This window comes from Sceloporus undulatus, chromosome 1 (assembly GCF_019175285.1).
Source record: "Sceloporus undulatus isolate JIND9_A2432 ecotype Alabama chromosome 1, SceUnd_v1.1, whole genome shotgun sequence".
NCBI lineage: Eukaryota > Metazoa > Chordata > Lepidosauria > Squamata > Phrynosomatidae > Sceloporus > Sceloporus undulatus.
The window spans coordinates 2,491,500-2,506,146 of record NC_056522.1 but is presented as its reverse complement, the minus strand read 5'-3'; the positions used below and the strand labels follow the sequence as shown (position 1 = coordinate 2,506,146).

General features: G+C 43.5%; 2 protein-coding genes across 7 annotated transcripts in view; both read right to left on the bottom strand.

Annotated features, from left to right (window-relative positions):
- The window catches only part of LOC121919802 (otoferlin-like), a 243,689-nt gene that overhangs the window by 105,099 nt on the left and 123,943 nt on the right, over positions 1–14,647 (bottom strand). The gene's annotated exons all lie outside the window — the stretch shown is intronic.
- Positions 1–14,647, bottom strand: part of LOC121929589 (otoferlin) — a 104,779-nt gene that overhangs the window by 56,160 nt on the left and 33,972 nt on the right. For all 6 annotated transcript variants that reach the window (XM_042465304.1, XM_042465330.1, XM_042465294.1 and 3 more), the window contains exons 11-20: positions 13,692–13,878; positions 13,114–13,300; positions 11,126–11,349; positions 9,634–9,742; positions 7,422–7,605; positions 6,377–6,497; positions 4,766–4,866; positions 2,889–2,979; positions 1,577–1,693; positions 742–894 (exon numbers count right to left, since the gene is read on the bottom strand). In XM_042465304.1, coding sequence (XP_042321238.1) covers positions 742–894; positions 1,577–1,693; positions 2,889–2,979; positions 4,766–4,866; positions 6,377–6,497; positions 7,422–7,605; positions 9,634–9,742; positions 11,126–11,349; positions 13,114–13,300; positions 13,692–13,878 — 1,474 coding nt within the window. The remainder of the gene's footprint in view (positions 1–741; positions 895–1,576; positions 1,694–2,888; positions 2,980–4,765; positions 4,867–6,376; positions 6,498–7,421; positions 7,606–9,633; positions 9,743–11,125; positions 11,350–13,113; positions 13,301–13,691; positions 13,879–14,647) is intronic.

The window sequence follows — 14,647 nt, the reverse complement described above, 5'->3', positions numbered from 1 at the left end:
CACACATTTCAAGTCTGCGGACTTGGAGGGGCAACTATACATCAAAGTTCCCAAGCCACTCCCAGATTGGACTTTGAAAACCCACAAAGCACTAACTCCACAATTCAACACAGTGCCTTTCTTAAAACCACTTGTACCCAATGGCAGCTGATGACTTCCGTGTCAAGGGATAGAGAATCTCCTCTAGGTTCTAGTCCAAATTACAAAGGATATTATTCAATGCTAATGTCAGAATTATGAAAGTCAGGATCACAGTATAGCAGGGCCTCCTTATCAGCGGACTTGCCATCTGCGGATTTAAGCACCCGCAGACAGCAAGCCCCCATTGTCCCCATAAGGCTTAATAATAATAGTAATAATAATAATAATACCGCATGAAGCTACCGCACTGAAAGTGGTGTCAAACTGAATTCCTTCTGCAGTGAAGATGCAATGCAAAACACATACACATGAAGGCTTTTAATATACAGTATAATCATGGGATGGCTTTTATAAGGAGTGTTTTTTTATCTGGTATGAGTATTGTAATTTTAATGTACATCATTTCTTTAGTTTTATTTGAAATGTTTAATTGTTTTTATTGTAATGTGTTTTTAAAACGTATTTATTTGTGAGCCGCCTTGGCTTCCTTTCTGGAAGAAAGGCAGCCTGAAAAGAATGAAATAAACAAATGGGGGAAAAAACCCAATAAAATAAATGAATAACAGCAAATATTTATTCCCTCCCTTCCTTTTGGCTCACTCTCAGGAAGACGGTTTTCACTTTCCCGCAGTCTTTGCCCGTTTCCTCATCTACGATGGAGTAGAGGATGTCCTTAGAGGGGATGCGGGCGTACGCAATGCGCTTGTTGTTGCTCATCATCCAAATGAAGATGTCTGGGATACTGTGTTGCGGCTGGAGGATGGAGGACAGACACAGAACACAAAAAGAAGGGAGTTAGCAAAGAATCACATCCCTAAGAGACATTCTCTAAAGAGATTTTCAACTGTTGGTGTTTTCCATCTTCCTCCTCTTTCAACTTTCTTTGGAAAGATGGCGAGATACATATTTCTTTTTACCTGCTAGATTAGGATATCGCTTCTATGTCAGTCTCAGTCCTTCGGGAAGCATAAGAGTTTATCACACTGGGGCTGATTTCGACATTAAAAAGAGATTAAAGCACATTCAAAGCATCCGGCCAATGAAGCGGAAATGGCGAGTAACTGCATGAACGGTTATCATACACAATTGTGCAAACAAAGTGATATCAAAAATGCATTGTCACTGAACTCCCAAAAGTAAAAAGATGTGCGTTAATGCTTCTTTGTGACCATGTCGTGTGAAATCGTTACACATAATAACGCATTTTCCCTGGGATATTCATGGGATAAACTCCCGATCTCCTTCATGTGATAAACTTCAATGTTAGACAAGAGCACATTTCTGCTACTCTGCTAATTTAAAGCTAGACCCTAAGAGGCTTGGCTTGGACATTTTTGACATTTTAATATTTTTGTTTCCTTACCAAAGGCTGAAGCCTTAGGAAACTTAAATTACCCTCCATCCTAAACGAGGTATGGATGGACTCAGTCCTCACCTCATCCGCCAGAAAGCGCAGCTTTTGCAGGAAGTTCTGGGATTGTTTCAGCTTGTCCCGGATGGTGGTTTTCTTCACCTGGGATCGCATGGTCTTGGCCTGTTGGCCCATGGTCTCCTGGATAGTGTCCAGTCCAAGAAGAAGGAGAAATAGAAGAAGGAGAAAGGAACAGAAGAAGAAGATGATGAAGAAGAAGTAGAAGAGGAGGAGGGAGGAAGGAAGGAACGAGAAAAAGATGATAATGAAGAAGATGATGAAGAGAAGGAGGAAGGAAGATGAAGAGATGAGACATTAGGATAGGAAGAGGATATGAGACGGGCTGTGACCAGAGCTTTGAAAAGTTACTTTCTGTAGTCAATTGCTCTTCTGTTAATTTGTGTTAATAATGACACCCTTCATTGTTTAAACCAGTGATTCCCAAACTTTAGTCTTCCAGGAGTTTTGGACATCAGCTCCCAGAATTCCTGACTGTTAGTCAAACTGTTTGGGGCTTATGGGAGGGGAAGTCCAAAACACCCGGAGAACCAAAGTTTAGGAACCACTGGATTAAACTCTGCTATATGCATGCAGTCTAGCAAAAGAAGACTAAACAAACTGTTCTTTGCACTATTGCCCAAATTATTATTTCCACATTAATGCGGGGCGACCAGATGTCCTGACTGCAAAGGAGGACAAGGCACTGCAAAATGTTGGACACTCAAGAAAAATGTGGTGCACGACCAAATAAAAGCAAGCAAATCCCACTCATTTGTAGAGAGATCTTTTAGCACCTTTGAGACTCACTGAAAGAAAGAAATTGGCAGCGTGAGCTTTGAAATCCCACTCATATAAACATAAATCCATGCTTCTTAGTCATGCTCAAAACGGAGGACTTTCTGGGATTCTTCCTGGACAGAAGGCTGAAAGGTAGGGCATGTCCTGGAAAGGGAGGATGTCTGGTCACCATGCGCTAATGGCCCAACAATGAAGGACATCACTCTCCCACTATGACCAGGGATGGCTGGTGGGACCCATGTTATTGCAGAAATGAACCCAGTCCAGGGTTGATTTCAGATGGATGCTCTCCAAAATGCTGAGCCATCTGTCAGGGATGCTTTGATTTGGATTTCCTGCATGGCAGGGGGTTGGACTGGATGGCCCTAGTGGTCTCTTCCAACTCTATGATTCTATGATTCTATGATTCTATGAGCCTATTTTTGAGGTTACAACATGGGAAACCTCCAGAGCAGATTGAACCTAACACCCTGAGCTCTTCTCTCGGCATTCTTCCGTCAACAGACCCGTCTCCTTCCCTCCCAGGAGAGATGCTCACCAGTTCCCGCATGCAGGATTTCAGCCTCTCCCGGTCCAGCCGCGTGCGGGAGGAATGGTTCTGGTCTTTGTTGGTGAGGGTCACAAAGCGCCTGCAGGAACCGAATGTGGGACAGAAGTGGAGAGAGAGGAGAATCGTGAGCCCAACAAAATTCAGGAGAGGGAAGAACACAAACACACAAATGCATACAGTCAGCTCGCCGTATCCATGGATTCTTTAAGCATGGATTCAACCATCCGCGGCTTGAAAATATTTAAAAATTTATATAAATTTCATATAAATGATGTACAGATGATATTTAATCCATCCAGATTGGCTAAAATTTACAAAAATAGTGAAGGAATCTGTAGGAAATGCCAACAAATAGACTCCTTTTATCATACGTGGTGGACTTGTCCCAAAGCAAAAAGATATTGGAAAAATGTACACAAAACATTACAAGATATACAGTGGTACCTCGGGATACGAAATACCCAGGTTACGAAATTTTCGGGATACGAAAAAATCCCATAGGAAATCATTGTTCCGAGTTACGAATGTTTTTTCGTGATACGAAGAAAATTTTTGGTGCTTTTTTCGGCTTTTTCGCACGAAACGCGGCTTTTCCCCATTAGCGCCTATGGCAATTCGGCTTACGAAGGCTTTTCAGGTTACGAAAGCGGCCGCGGAACGAATTAATTTCGTAACCCGAGGCACCACTGTATACCAAATAAAAATAAGATTGGAACTAGAATTATGCCTATAAAATATGGTAGAAGGTAGAGAGAAGAGGAGAAATTTGAAATCAATATTGTATTTGCAAAGCTTTGGAAAGAACCAGAAACCCCAAATGTAGATGAGTGGCTTTTAAAAGCTTTAGATGTGATTGAAATGGACAAATTAAAAATGTTAATGAGAGATGTTCTAATTAAAGAATAACAGATATGGGATCGTTTTTTGTGGGTTTTTCGGTCTCTGTGGCCATGTTCCAGAAAAGTTTCTTCCTGACGTTTCGCCAGCATCTGTGGCTGGCAATCTGTCGCTGGAATCCTTTCTCTGAAGATGCCAGCCACAGATGCGGCGAAACGTCAGGAAGAAACGTTTCTGGAACATGGCCACAGAGACCGAAAAACCCACAAAAAACGATGGATGCCGGCCATGAAAACTTTTGACTTTACAGATATGGGATCCATTATTGAAGTATTGTAGTAGGTCAAACAATTGATGATTAAACAAATAGATATGGAAATAATACTTTATTAATATATAAACTACAGTGTAAAGTTGAAAGAAGAATTTCCTATGAACGTAAGAGAATATAATGTAAGGAATGCATACTGTTTAAAAATAAGAACAAATATGTATATAAAACAGTGAGGTGGAGATGAAAATAGAAAGTGAAAGAGGAAAATATGTGAAAATGCTGTAAAGGAAATTACAATAATGTAAATTAACAAGGTAAGGGTTAGGGAGGAGGACAGGGAGGATATGGAAGGGAATGAGAAAATACAAGGAAAAGGGGGATTATTTTATTGTGTGTATAATAAAGATTGTTTTCTAATACACACACACACACTTCAGATCCTATTCAGAGCCCGGTTGGAATGGCAGTGGGCCCTTGGTATCCACTGAGGTTTGGTTCCAGGAATCCCCGTGGATACCCAGATCCATGGATGCTCAAGCCCCATTATATATAACGGCATAGTAACATGGGGTCTCTTACATAAAATGGCAAAATCAAGGTTTGCCTTCTGGAATTTATATTTTAAAAAAATTTCAGACCATTGATGCTTGTGGAAAAGAAATCCATGGATATGGATCAGCCATTTTATGTAATTCCGGGTACGTGTTCTATCTTATGGGATGGGGACCAGATCTCAAGACCTTCCTCAACTCACAGGCAACTGCTGCTCAGCTCCTCCAGGACCCCTCGGAGGCGACGTTCGGGATGGGGCTTCTCTGTCTTGATCATTTCATGAACGTCGTTCAAGCCTTCTTCCTGGAAGACCGAAAGCATTGTTCAATAGAGAGAACCAGCAGTGTGGAACCTTTGTCAAGCATCATGGGAGATCATTCAATGGAGCCCTAGGATGTCCCACTACAGTTAGCTTATCATCTGCTATGAAGCAGATGGCCTTTAGAGTCCTTGCCAGTATCATGGCCATATCCAGGGTTCATCTGTGTTAGGTAGGCCCTGCCAGATAGTTACATTTTAGCCTGGATGTTCAAGGGTAGAATTAACCTTCTCATTACCAACCTCCCTGTTCTTTTCTCATAGGTCCAAAACACACTGCAGAAATAATCCCGTTGAAGACAGCCTTAACTGCCCTGGCTCAATGCTAAGGAATTCTGGAAACTGTAGTTTTGTGAGACATTACCCTTCTCTTTCAGAGAGCTCCGGAGCCACAATAAACTACAATTCTCAGGATTCCCTGGCAGTGAACCAGGGTTGTTAAAGTGGTCTCAAACTGGATTATTTCTGCAGTGTGTTTTGGACCATAGGTATAAGGATGGGAGATGGGTCATGCCTGCATATTTCTTTTGTTTGCATCTGCATTCAACAAATCTTGGGAGTCCATCTTTCATGGGTTTCAACCAGGGAGAGGGAATGTGCATTCAAGCCAAGACACCTACTTTAAGGAATCTAGAGCATTGACTCTGGGATGCCCCATACAAAATTGGGTTGCTATCAAACTGCAGAATTAATGCAGTTTGACACCACTTTAATTGCCGTGGCTGCACCCTATGGAAATCTGGGATTTGTTGTGACACCAGTCCGCCCATACAGAGAAGGCAAAATACAATGGGTCCTTGTTGAGGTTTGGTTCCAGGCTCCCCTATGGATACCAAAATTTGTGGACGCTCAAGTCCCATTAAAGCCAATGTGGTATTATTGCTGCTACTACTACTACTATTACTACCACTAAAGTGGGCACTTGGTTTGGTTCCAAGTCCCACCGTGGATACCAAAATCTGTGAATGCTCGTCCTATTATATGCAAAGACATAGTAAAATGGTGTCCCTTATATAAAATAGCAAAATCAAGCATTGCTTTTTGGAATTAATTTTGTGTGTGTTGTGAATATTTTCAAACTGTGGTTTGTTCAATCCACGAATGCAGAATCTGTAGAGACGGAAGACCGACAGTATCTTACAAAGCTACAAATCCCAGAATCCCATATCATGGCAGTTAAAGCAGTGACAAACTGTATTAATTCTGCAGTGCAGATGCAGGCTTAGTTACCTAGGGGCCCAATTCTGCCACTTGCTGCAAAAGGATGCTGGAATCCATCTGTTCAAGGGCTGTGATGTGTTTCTCTGCTATAGACCAGCTATTGCATTCATTGCCACCTACAAATCTTGTCTGGTAGCACTGGTGTGTGTCACGTTTTGGTACCAAATGGACTTTGGTTGTGGGCTGGAATGGCAGCCAGGGCCAGCTCAGAACACCCTCCCTGCTAGGATGCCATCCAATACCCCAACACCCCCAAAATAGTCAGGATCCTCACCAGCTTGTCCGCAATTTTGTCCATGATGTTGGAATTGTAAAGCCGCCTTCTCTGGTCCTGCCACCAACTTTTGATGTAGATGCACGGCTTCTTGTCAAAATACGGCAAGTGGAAATAGTTCCTGGAACAGAAGGAGGAGAACAGCACCTTCAGGGGATGATGGGGACGATTTATTTGCCACTAGAGTGGGGTCAGATATATTAGACTGAACCTCCTGCCATGCCACAACCGTACCCCACTTCTGCTGTTGCAACCGGTGGGCCCTGAGACTGTGACAAAACCCACCGGTGTGACAGAAAATGGTCTTGTGGGGCACACAAACAGAGAAGAAGAGCCCTGAAGCTACAGCAAATTGAGACCAGAATCACACTGATGACTAAAAACACTGTTGCACACATGCTTGAACTTTCCAGAAGGTTGCACAAAGGTGACATCATCCTCAGGTTTGCACAAGAAATGCAATAGAAAGAAACTCTGAAAAAATGTTCAATGTTCAAAACACTCTAGTGAGAAGAATCCTAGAAGATGAGAAGCTTTGTCGTTTATTCTGCACAAAATGTACATGTGGCTCCTTTGCACAGAAAACAGCCTTTTCGAAACAGTATTTCTTCACAGAAATATTATTTATCTAAACAGAAAATAATACTTCTGTGCAGAAATACTATTTCCTGTACAGAAAATGCTCTAATTGAGCATTTGTTCAATCAAACTTGGACGTGGTTGATGCGCATAGGAAACCTTTTTTGCACAGAAAACAGCCCTTTTTGTGCAGGAAATAATATTTCTGCATGAGAAGACTTGCATGCGGAAGGAATAAAATGGTTAGAATTCCTCCTTGCTGCCTCCAGCTTAAACACTGCCTGGAAAGGTTTCCTGGCCATGGCTGGCTGGGCGATTCTATGAACCATAGACCAACGAGGAAAGTTTTCCGAACTTTGCAAATAAGGGAGGCAGGAAAGGCAGGAAAATAGAAGCCAATGGCTCTTTCCTCTCCTCCTCTTCCTCCCTTTTCAGGCACCAGTGTTTTTGCACTGGGCTCACTTGCCTGTCGGTGATCAGAGGCTTCATGGGTGGCGTGGCGGACACCGAAACAAACTCTCCATCATCCCTGCCTTCCTCCTCGCTCTCATTCTGCAGCAGCTCCGATTCCTCCTCGTTGCCATCTCCACCTTCCTTCTTCTTCCTGATGGTGGGCTTGGACATCCCATCAATCTCATTGCCATAATTGCCTTGGAGACAAGGAAGAGATGCCACAGGTTTGAGGGCAGCCTTGAGCAGTAGAGAATGCTGCCTTCTAGGTCTCTCTGGGGTCTGTGTGCAGGGAATGCACTCCAGTTTTGCCACCAAACAGTAAAGGACTACCTGAGACGCGGAACCCCTTGTTGTTGTGCGCCTTAAAGTCATTTCGGCCCCAAGGCAAACCTATTATGGGGTTTTCTTGACCAGATTTGTTCAGAGGAGGTTTGCCAACATGGCTTCCCAATGAGGATGAGAAATATGGACCCTGTGAATAACACCCAGGATTCCCATTGTCTTCTGTTATTTTATCATTGGGTGCTATTTACCATTGTTACTGTTAATTGGATATTTTAAGTGTTTTGTTGGAGGGAGGGATAATAGGTTTTATTGGGTATTTTACTATATTCTGTATTGTAGTTTATTTTTATTGGAAGCCACCTCGATCCAATCGGAGAGGCAGGATATAAATACATTATTGTTGTTGTTGTTAAAGTGTGACTTGCCCAAGGCCACCCAGGGCTTGACTACACTGGCCAGAATACTCAGGGCTGCCCCAAGAGTATTCTGACCCCAAATTCCTTCCAAATCTGACCTATATCTTCTGTGGGTTTTTGGCTGCCTCTGGAGTATTCTCTTCCCAAATTCCTTCTGAATCCATCCTTTATCTGCTGTGGGTTTTCGGTTGCCCCAAGAGTAGAGTCAGCTTACAGTTGTAAACTGCTTAGAGACTGCTTAGAGAGTATGAAGTGGTATATAAATGAAGCTGATGTTGCTATTGCTAGAATCATGGAATCATATGATTCGGACCCCAATTTTCCCTTGACTTTGCCCCTTTCCTACTCTCTTTCACTGTGGGCTTTCAGCTGCCCTTGGAATATTCGGATGAATGAGAGACCTCTAAGTCATCCCACCATCCACAGCCCTGCTCAGGTCTTGCAGACCCAGAGCATTCATGGCTTCCACCTGCAGTCCATCCACCTGCAATGCAGCCTTCCTCTTTTCCTACTACCTTACTAAGCACGGTTGTCTTTTTTTAGTGAGTCACGTCTTCTCATGATATGGCCAAAGTGCAAGAGCCTAAATTTAGTCATCTTGGCTTCTAGTGAAGGAGAGTTCAGGCTTGATTTGTTCTTAGACCCATTTATTGGTCTTCTTAGCAGTCCACAGTATCCTCAAAATTCTCCTCCAGGACCAGATTTCTAAGGTGTTGACCCTCCTCCTATCTACTGTCTTCACTGTCCAGCTTTGACTGTCAAACAAACAAAACAAACAAGCTTCATTTATATACCACTTCATACCGCCTAAGCAGTGTCTAAGCGGTTCACAACTGCAAGCTAACAATCTGGGTCTTCATTTTAGCTCCCTCCTCAGAAGGATGCAAGCCTGAGTCAAGCTTGAGCCCTTTAGCTGGTCTTGAACTCGCAACCTTATAGTTTTGAGTGAGTGGCTGCAGTACAGGCATTGAACCACTGCGCCACCAGGGCTCATTGTTATGGTGGATACAATGACATGGACTATCCTATACATATTCAATGATATATATTGAGCCTCCCTTGGAACCAGAAGTGCTTTGGATTTTGGATTTTACTGTATTTTTTTTAATTTGGATTTTGGAATATTTGCATATGTAAAAGGAGATATCTTGGAGATGGGCCCCAAGTGTAAACATGATATTTATTTATGTTTCATATATACTTTGCTATATTATATACATAATATTTTTGTATAATTTTGAGCATGAAACAAAGTTTATGTACCCTGAACAATCAGAAAGCAAAGGTATCTCTATCTCAGCCATCCATGTGGCCAATTTTGGATTTTGGAGAATTCTGGATTTCAGAATTCAGGGCAAGAGAGACTCAACCTGTACATTTTCCCCTCTTCTACAGAACCATTAAAGAAAGGTAAAGGAGCCCTCTCCAGTTTTCAATCTGGCAGTCCTAGATTCTTCATGCAGCGCATCATGGAAGACCAACCTGAATGCAACAACATCTCACCCCCCTCCCCACAATACCAACCTATTGTGACCTCAAAGTTGATAGGTTTATCTCCGTTCTTCCGGTCGATCATGGTGGCCTCCAACAAAGACCCAAAGAGAAAGAACTCCTCCATCTTGCCAGTGCAGTTCTGTGGGATGGAACAGAAACCCAGCCATTGATGTGAGTGTGGCCAAGCATTATGGACTTAGACCAAGGATGGTCAAAGAGCACAGTGAAGACTGCGTGTGTCCTCCCAGGCTGGTTTTGTAATCTCCAGGAGGAAAATGAAATGCAAAAGCCATCCCAAAATGCATGCTAGATTGTTTGGGGGCATTTCTGCCACATTTTAGACTCAAGGGAGACCTTTGGTGGAGAGGAACAAGAATGGATTTCTGAACATGTCTTGTTCTTTGAAAAAGGTCATCTCTTAGGCCTCATGTGGTGCAGGGGAGTCTAAAACATGACAAAAAGGCCTCCATGCTCTCTAAGGGCATTTGGGGGCAACAAATCTTTGAAGTTTTATTTTGTGGCCCTCCAAGGGGTGGGGGGCTTATGCGACACCTCCATCTGCCACAGTTCTGCCCAGGTTGCCTATATTGGGAGAAAGGCAGGATAGATGATGATGATGATGATGATGATGATGATGATGATGATGATAGACTGATTTGGAGCAGGGGCCCTATACCTCATCACTGTCTGCCATGATAGAAAGCAGCCTTCAAGATATCAAGCAAAGGAACTGCTTGGATGGGTGAACTTCATTCATTCATTCATCCATTCATTCATTTAATATGCCTCTTTTCTTTTAGCATGGGATCTAAAGCAATGTATAGCCATTAAAAAAAAAAAAAAAAATAGATACCAAACACAGTGGCAGCATTTTTTTTTGGGGGGTTTTTTTTTTTTCAAACTATGTGGCCATGTTCTGGGAGAGTTTATTCCCGATGTTTCACCTGCATCTGTGGCTGGCATCTTCTTTCCCTGAGGATGCCAGCCAAAGATGCTGGCGAAACGTCAGGAATAAACTCTCCCAGAACATGGCCACATAGTTTGAAAAAAAAAAACAACCCACAAAAAACTATGGATGCTGGTCATGAAAGCCTTCAGCTTCACAGTGGAGGAAACCTTGTTTTCTGTGCATTTTTCTGTGTGACAAAACCACAGACATTTGGGGTGTGTGTGTGTAAGAGAGAGAGAGAGAGAGAGAAGGATACTTCCTGAACTGCAATGATTCTTGTCCCTCCTGTATTTTCCACATTGGGGTTTTCTGGCAATCAGGAAACCTGTTCTCTGTCTTTCACTAAAATATTTTCTATCATTCTTTAAATTCTACTTGGGACATTCCATAATGTCAATATTATTTTTGAACTATGGTGCCCAGAACTGGACACAGGATTCCAGGGAGGGAGGGCTGACAAAAACAGTTATTCAATAACATTTTATACCATCTTTCTTTCTTTTAAAAACAAAAAGCACCTTGAAGCAATTTGTAATACAAACCGAGACAACATAGGGCTTGCAAGGCACTTACATCAGAGACAGGGGTGGCCAGCTCCACCTGAACCTCCGTGGAGCTGGTGAGCTCAGGGTTGCTGGTGTCCAATATCTCCACTGCCAAGCCGAGGAGCAGCCGGGCCCGGAAGGAGACCCCTTCGCCCAGTCCCTCGTTCAGGTCCTGGTGCTCGTCCATGAGGGTGTAGTTGCGGGTGGATCCGTACATGTTCACCCAGGCAGGGCCAAATGTGGGCAGGAAGCCTTGGGAAGACAATTGGAATGGAAGACTTAGGGAGAAAGTGGGGGAAAGACCAATATCAAAAGCAGTGGTGGTGAATCCACTTGAGCTTTTGATTAGCATTCATGGAGCTCTCCAAAGAGCTCAATTTTGCAAGAGTCCCCAAGGGCCATCCAGACCAACCCAAATCTGCCATGCAGGAACTCACAATCAAAGCATCCTTGACAGATGGCCATTCAGCCTGTTTGCATCCATTGTTCCTGGTCCTATTCTCTGCAGCAGCAGAAAACAAGCTTGTTCCCTCCTCAATATGACATCCCTTCTAATATTTAAACAGGGCTATCATATCACCTCTTAACCATCCCTTTTCCAGGCTAAACATCCCCAGCTCCCTAATTCTCTCTTAATAGGGCATGGTTTGCAGACCCTTCACCATTTTGGTGGCCCTCCTTTGGACATGCTCCAACTAGTCAACATCCTTTTTGAATTGTGGTGCCCAGAACTGGACACAGTATTCCAGGTGGGGCCTGAACAAGGCAGAATACAGTGGCACTATTCTTTCCCTTGATCTAGAGACTATACTTCTATTGATGCAGCCTAGAATCGCCTTGGCCAACTCTTTTAACACCTGGTCTAAAACTAATGTTGACTGCTCCACTGATGTGGGAGCCAGATACCATTTGCTCCTGCTTGCTCCTGCTCAACTGATGTGGGAGCCAGCAGCCATGGTCCACAACTGTGACACTGGTGTGAGAGCCTGCTGCCAGTGCCCCACTGCTGGTTGCCACTGCTCCACTGACATGGAAGCAGTCTCAGGGAAGGAGTGGCTGAAATCCATATCCATCAACATGTCAGAGATGAAAACTGGGACCCTTATAGCTATGCAGCAGCAGAGTCTGCTCAAGATTGGAAAAGTTAACAAAGAGAAAAAAACACATGAATTACGAGAGGCAGTTATTTACTTTGGCCTGAGTTTACTGAGAAGAGGAGGATTCTGCTCCTGCACAATCTCCTTCCTTCTGAGTTAATGGAGTGAAAGCTACTTTTTCCATCTGGGTCTGAGTTTGCATCAAAAAAGTGAGCTGAGGACAAAGGGGGGAAGTGGAAGAAGGAGAGGAAAAACTGGGACATTTTGAAAGCAGCTGAAAAAGTGGGAAGGCAGAAGATTAATTGGTACTGCACTTGCTAGATTGGGGCAGTTGGTGGCTATGGAAATCCTGTTAGTCTCAGTCCCAACTGGATAGACCTACTGAATTAATTTCTTGCATGGTGAGTCAACATATAGAGAAACCTAGTTGATTTAAGGGGTCTTCTCCAATCTGGAGTAAATATAGGATTGAGGCCAGTGTGCATGCCGAGAGAAATTGAGAAGGAGTTGAAAATTAAATCAATGGAAAAGCCAGGGGTGACTGCCAATTCACTTCCGTTCTGAATTCAAGATGCTGGTGAAGTCCTAAATGTATATGCCTGCCTGGGAATAGAGGTCTGCCAAAGGCCATCTCCTCTGTATCCTACCAGTGAGACATCTTCGGGAAGGACATGGGAGCAAGGTCTTCTCAGTTGTGACACCCTAATTGTGGCGTTCCTTTGGAGGCCTAACTGGTGCAGGTATTTGATTATGCTCAGTGTCTTTAATAATAAATAAATATAAAACTTTAATTTCTATCCTGCTTTTTGTTACCTAGTGAATAAACGCTAAAAAAAAATCCTCTCTGGGATATAAGTACAGAATAAGACACATAAACCGCAGGGATATGAAGTTAAAATCCCATTCCCTCTCATCTCACCTTTGTCTCCTTCATTGGCGATCTTCCTGAGGTCAATGAAGTGGGTGCCAATGGCCACATCGTTGACCTTGTCAGAGTCACGGATCTGGACCTTGATCCGCTTGCACAGTGGGGGGAACATCTCCGTAAAGACGATCTGTTCATTCCAAAGGGGTTCGTAGCTGCTCTTCTGGACAGACGTTTTCCCCTGTGTAAGGTACATAAGGAAGGAAAAAGTGCAAAAGTTAGATTAAAGTTGAATAGTAAGAAGAGAAAAAAATGATCCCAAATGACTTACAGATCTTTCAAGTGGGCAGCAAGGAGACCGAAACAGTTGAAAGATTTCTTACACCCACAAGGTTTATAAGCTTTCACAAATTTGATTCTCACTGGTGAGAATAAATAATTTTACCATTTTTCACCCTGCTGTGAAAAGTCCTGCTGTTTTAAAGGATTATTCACAGTTTAGGGTTTATTATATTGGGGGGGGGGGGGGGCGGAATCATGGTTATTTTGTGCAAAAAATGCACATTTCTGTGCAGAATACATGATTTTTGCTTAGGATGAAGATATAAGCATACCTTTGCATCCTTACATACCTTCTGTCCTGCAAAGAGGACCTGGACATAGGGATCCACCAGGTCTTTGTTCTCCCCGATGAGTGCCTTCTTCACATTGGCCATGATGCTCGTGTTCATGCGTGGGAGACCCTCCGCCCGATAGATCTTGATATAGAAGCGGGCCCACTGCCTTTCTTGGGGGACTCCGTCCGGGAGAAGCAGGTTCCTGGAAGAGACAATGTACCGTCATGCCCTTTGCACTTGAGAGTTCAGCTCCAGAAGGCAAAACAGACCCACTGCAGCCGTGCCCACCTCCAATAGCAATAGCAATAGCATTTACATTTCTATACTGCTTAATAGTGAACTCACTCTAAGCAGTTTACAATCTGTAAGCCAACTGCTTCCGGCAAGGTGGGTACTCATTTTACCAACCTATGAAAGGATGAAAGGCTGAGTGGACCCTGGAGACCTGCAGGGATTGAACTCACAACCTTGTGGCTGTAGTACTGGCATTTAACCAGTAACCTGCCCACCGTCTGAATTCTCCAGAGGAGGAGATGGTAAGAGAGATAGTTCCATGTCCCTGGGAAGGTGAAGGCTTTAGCATTTGGTACATGCCTAGTCCCTCCTCTGCCAGCGAAGTAAGAGGATACACACATGCAGCCGGGAAACACCCTCTTGAAATACAATTTGCAAGTTGGGTGGGACTGTGCCAGCTGGCTTTATAAGTCAAGGGCCTTTCTGTGTTTGCTCTGCTGGAAACAGACTTGGTTTCTCTCTCAACCTGTGTCTACTGTGACATACAACCCTGTGAGTTATGACCCTGGACTGACTCCAATATCTTGCTACTCCTCTGTTTTCATTTATGGCTCCCGACTCTGCACTGTTTGGTATTGGATACGGTTTGTCCTTTCAGCCACTGCTAGGAGTGCATCTGCACTGTAGAAATAATGCAGTTTGACATCACTTTAAGTGCTGTAGTTCCATCCGATGGA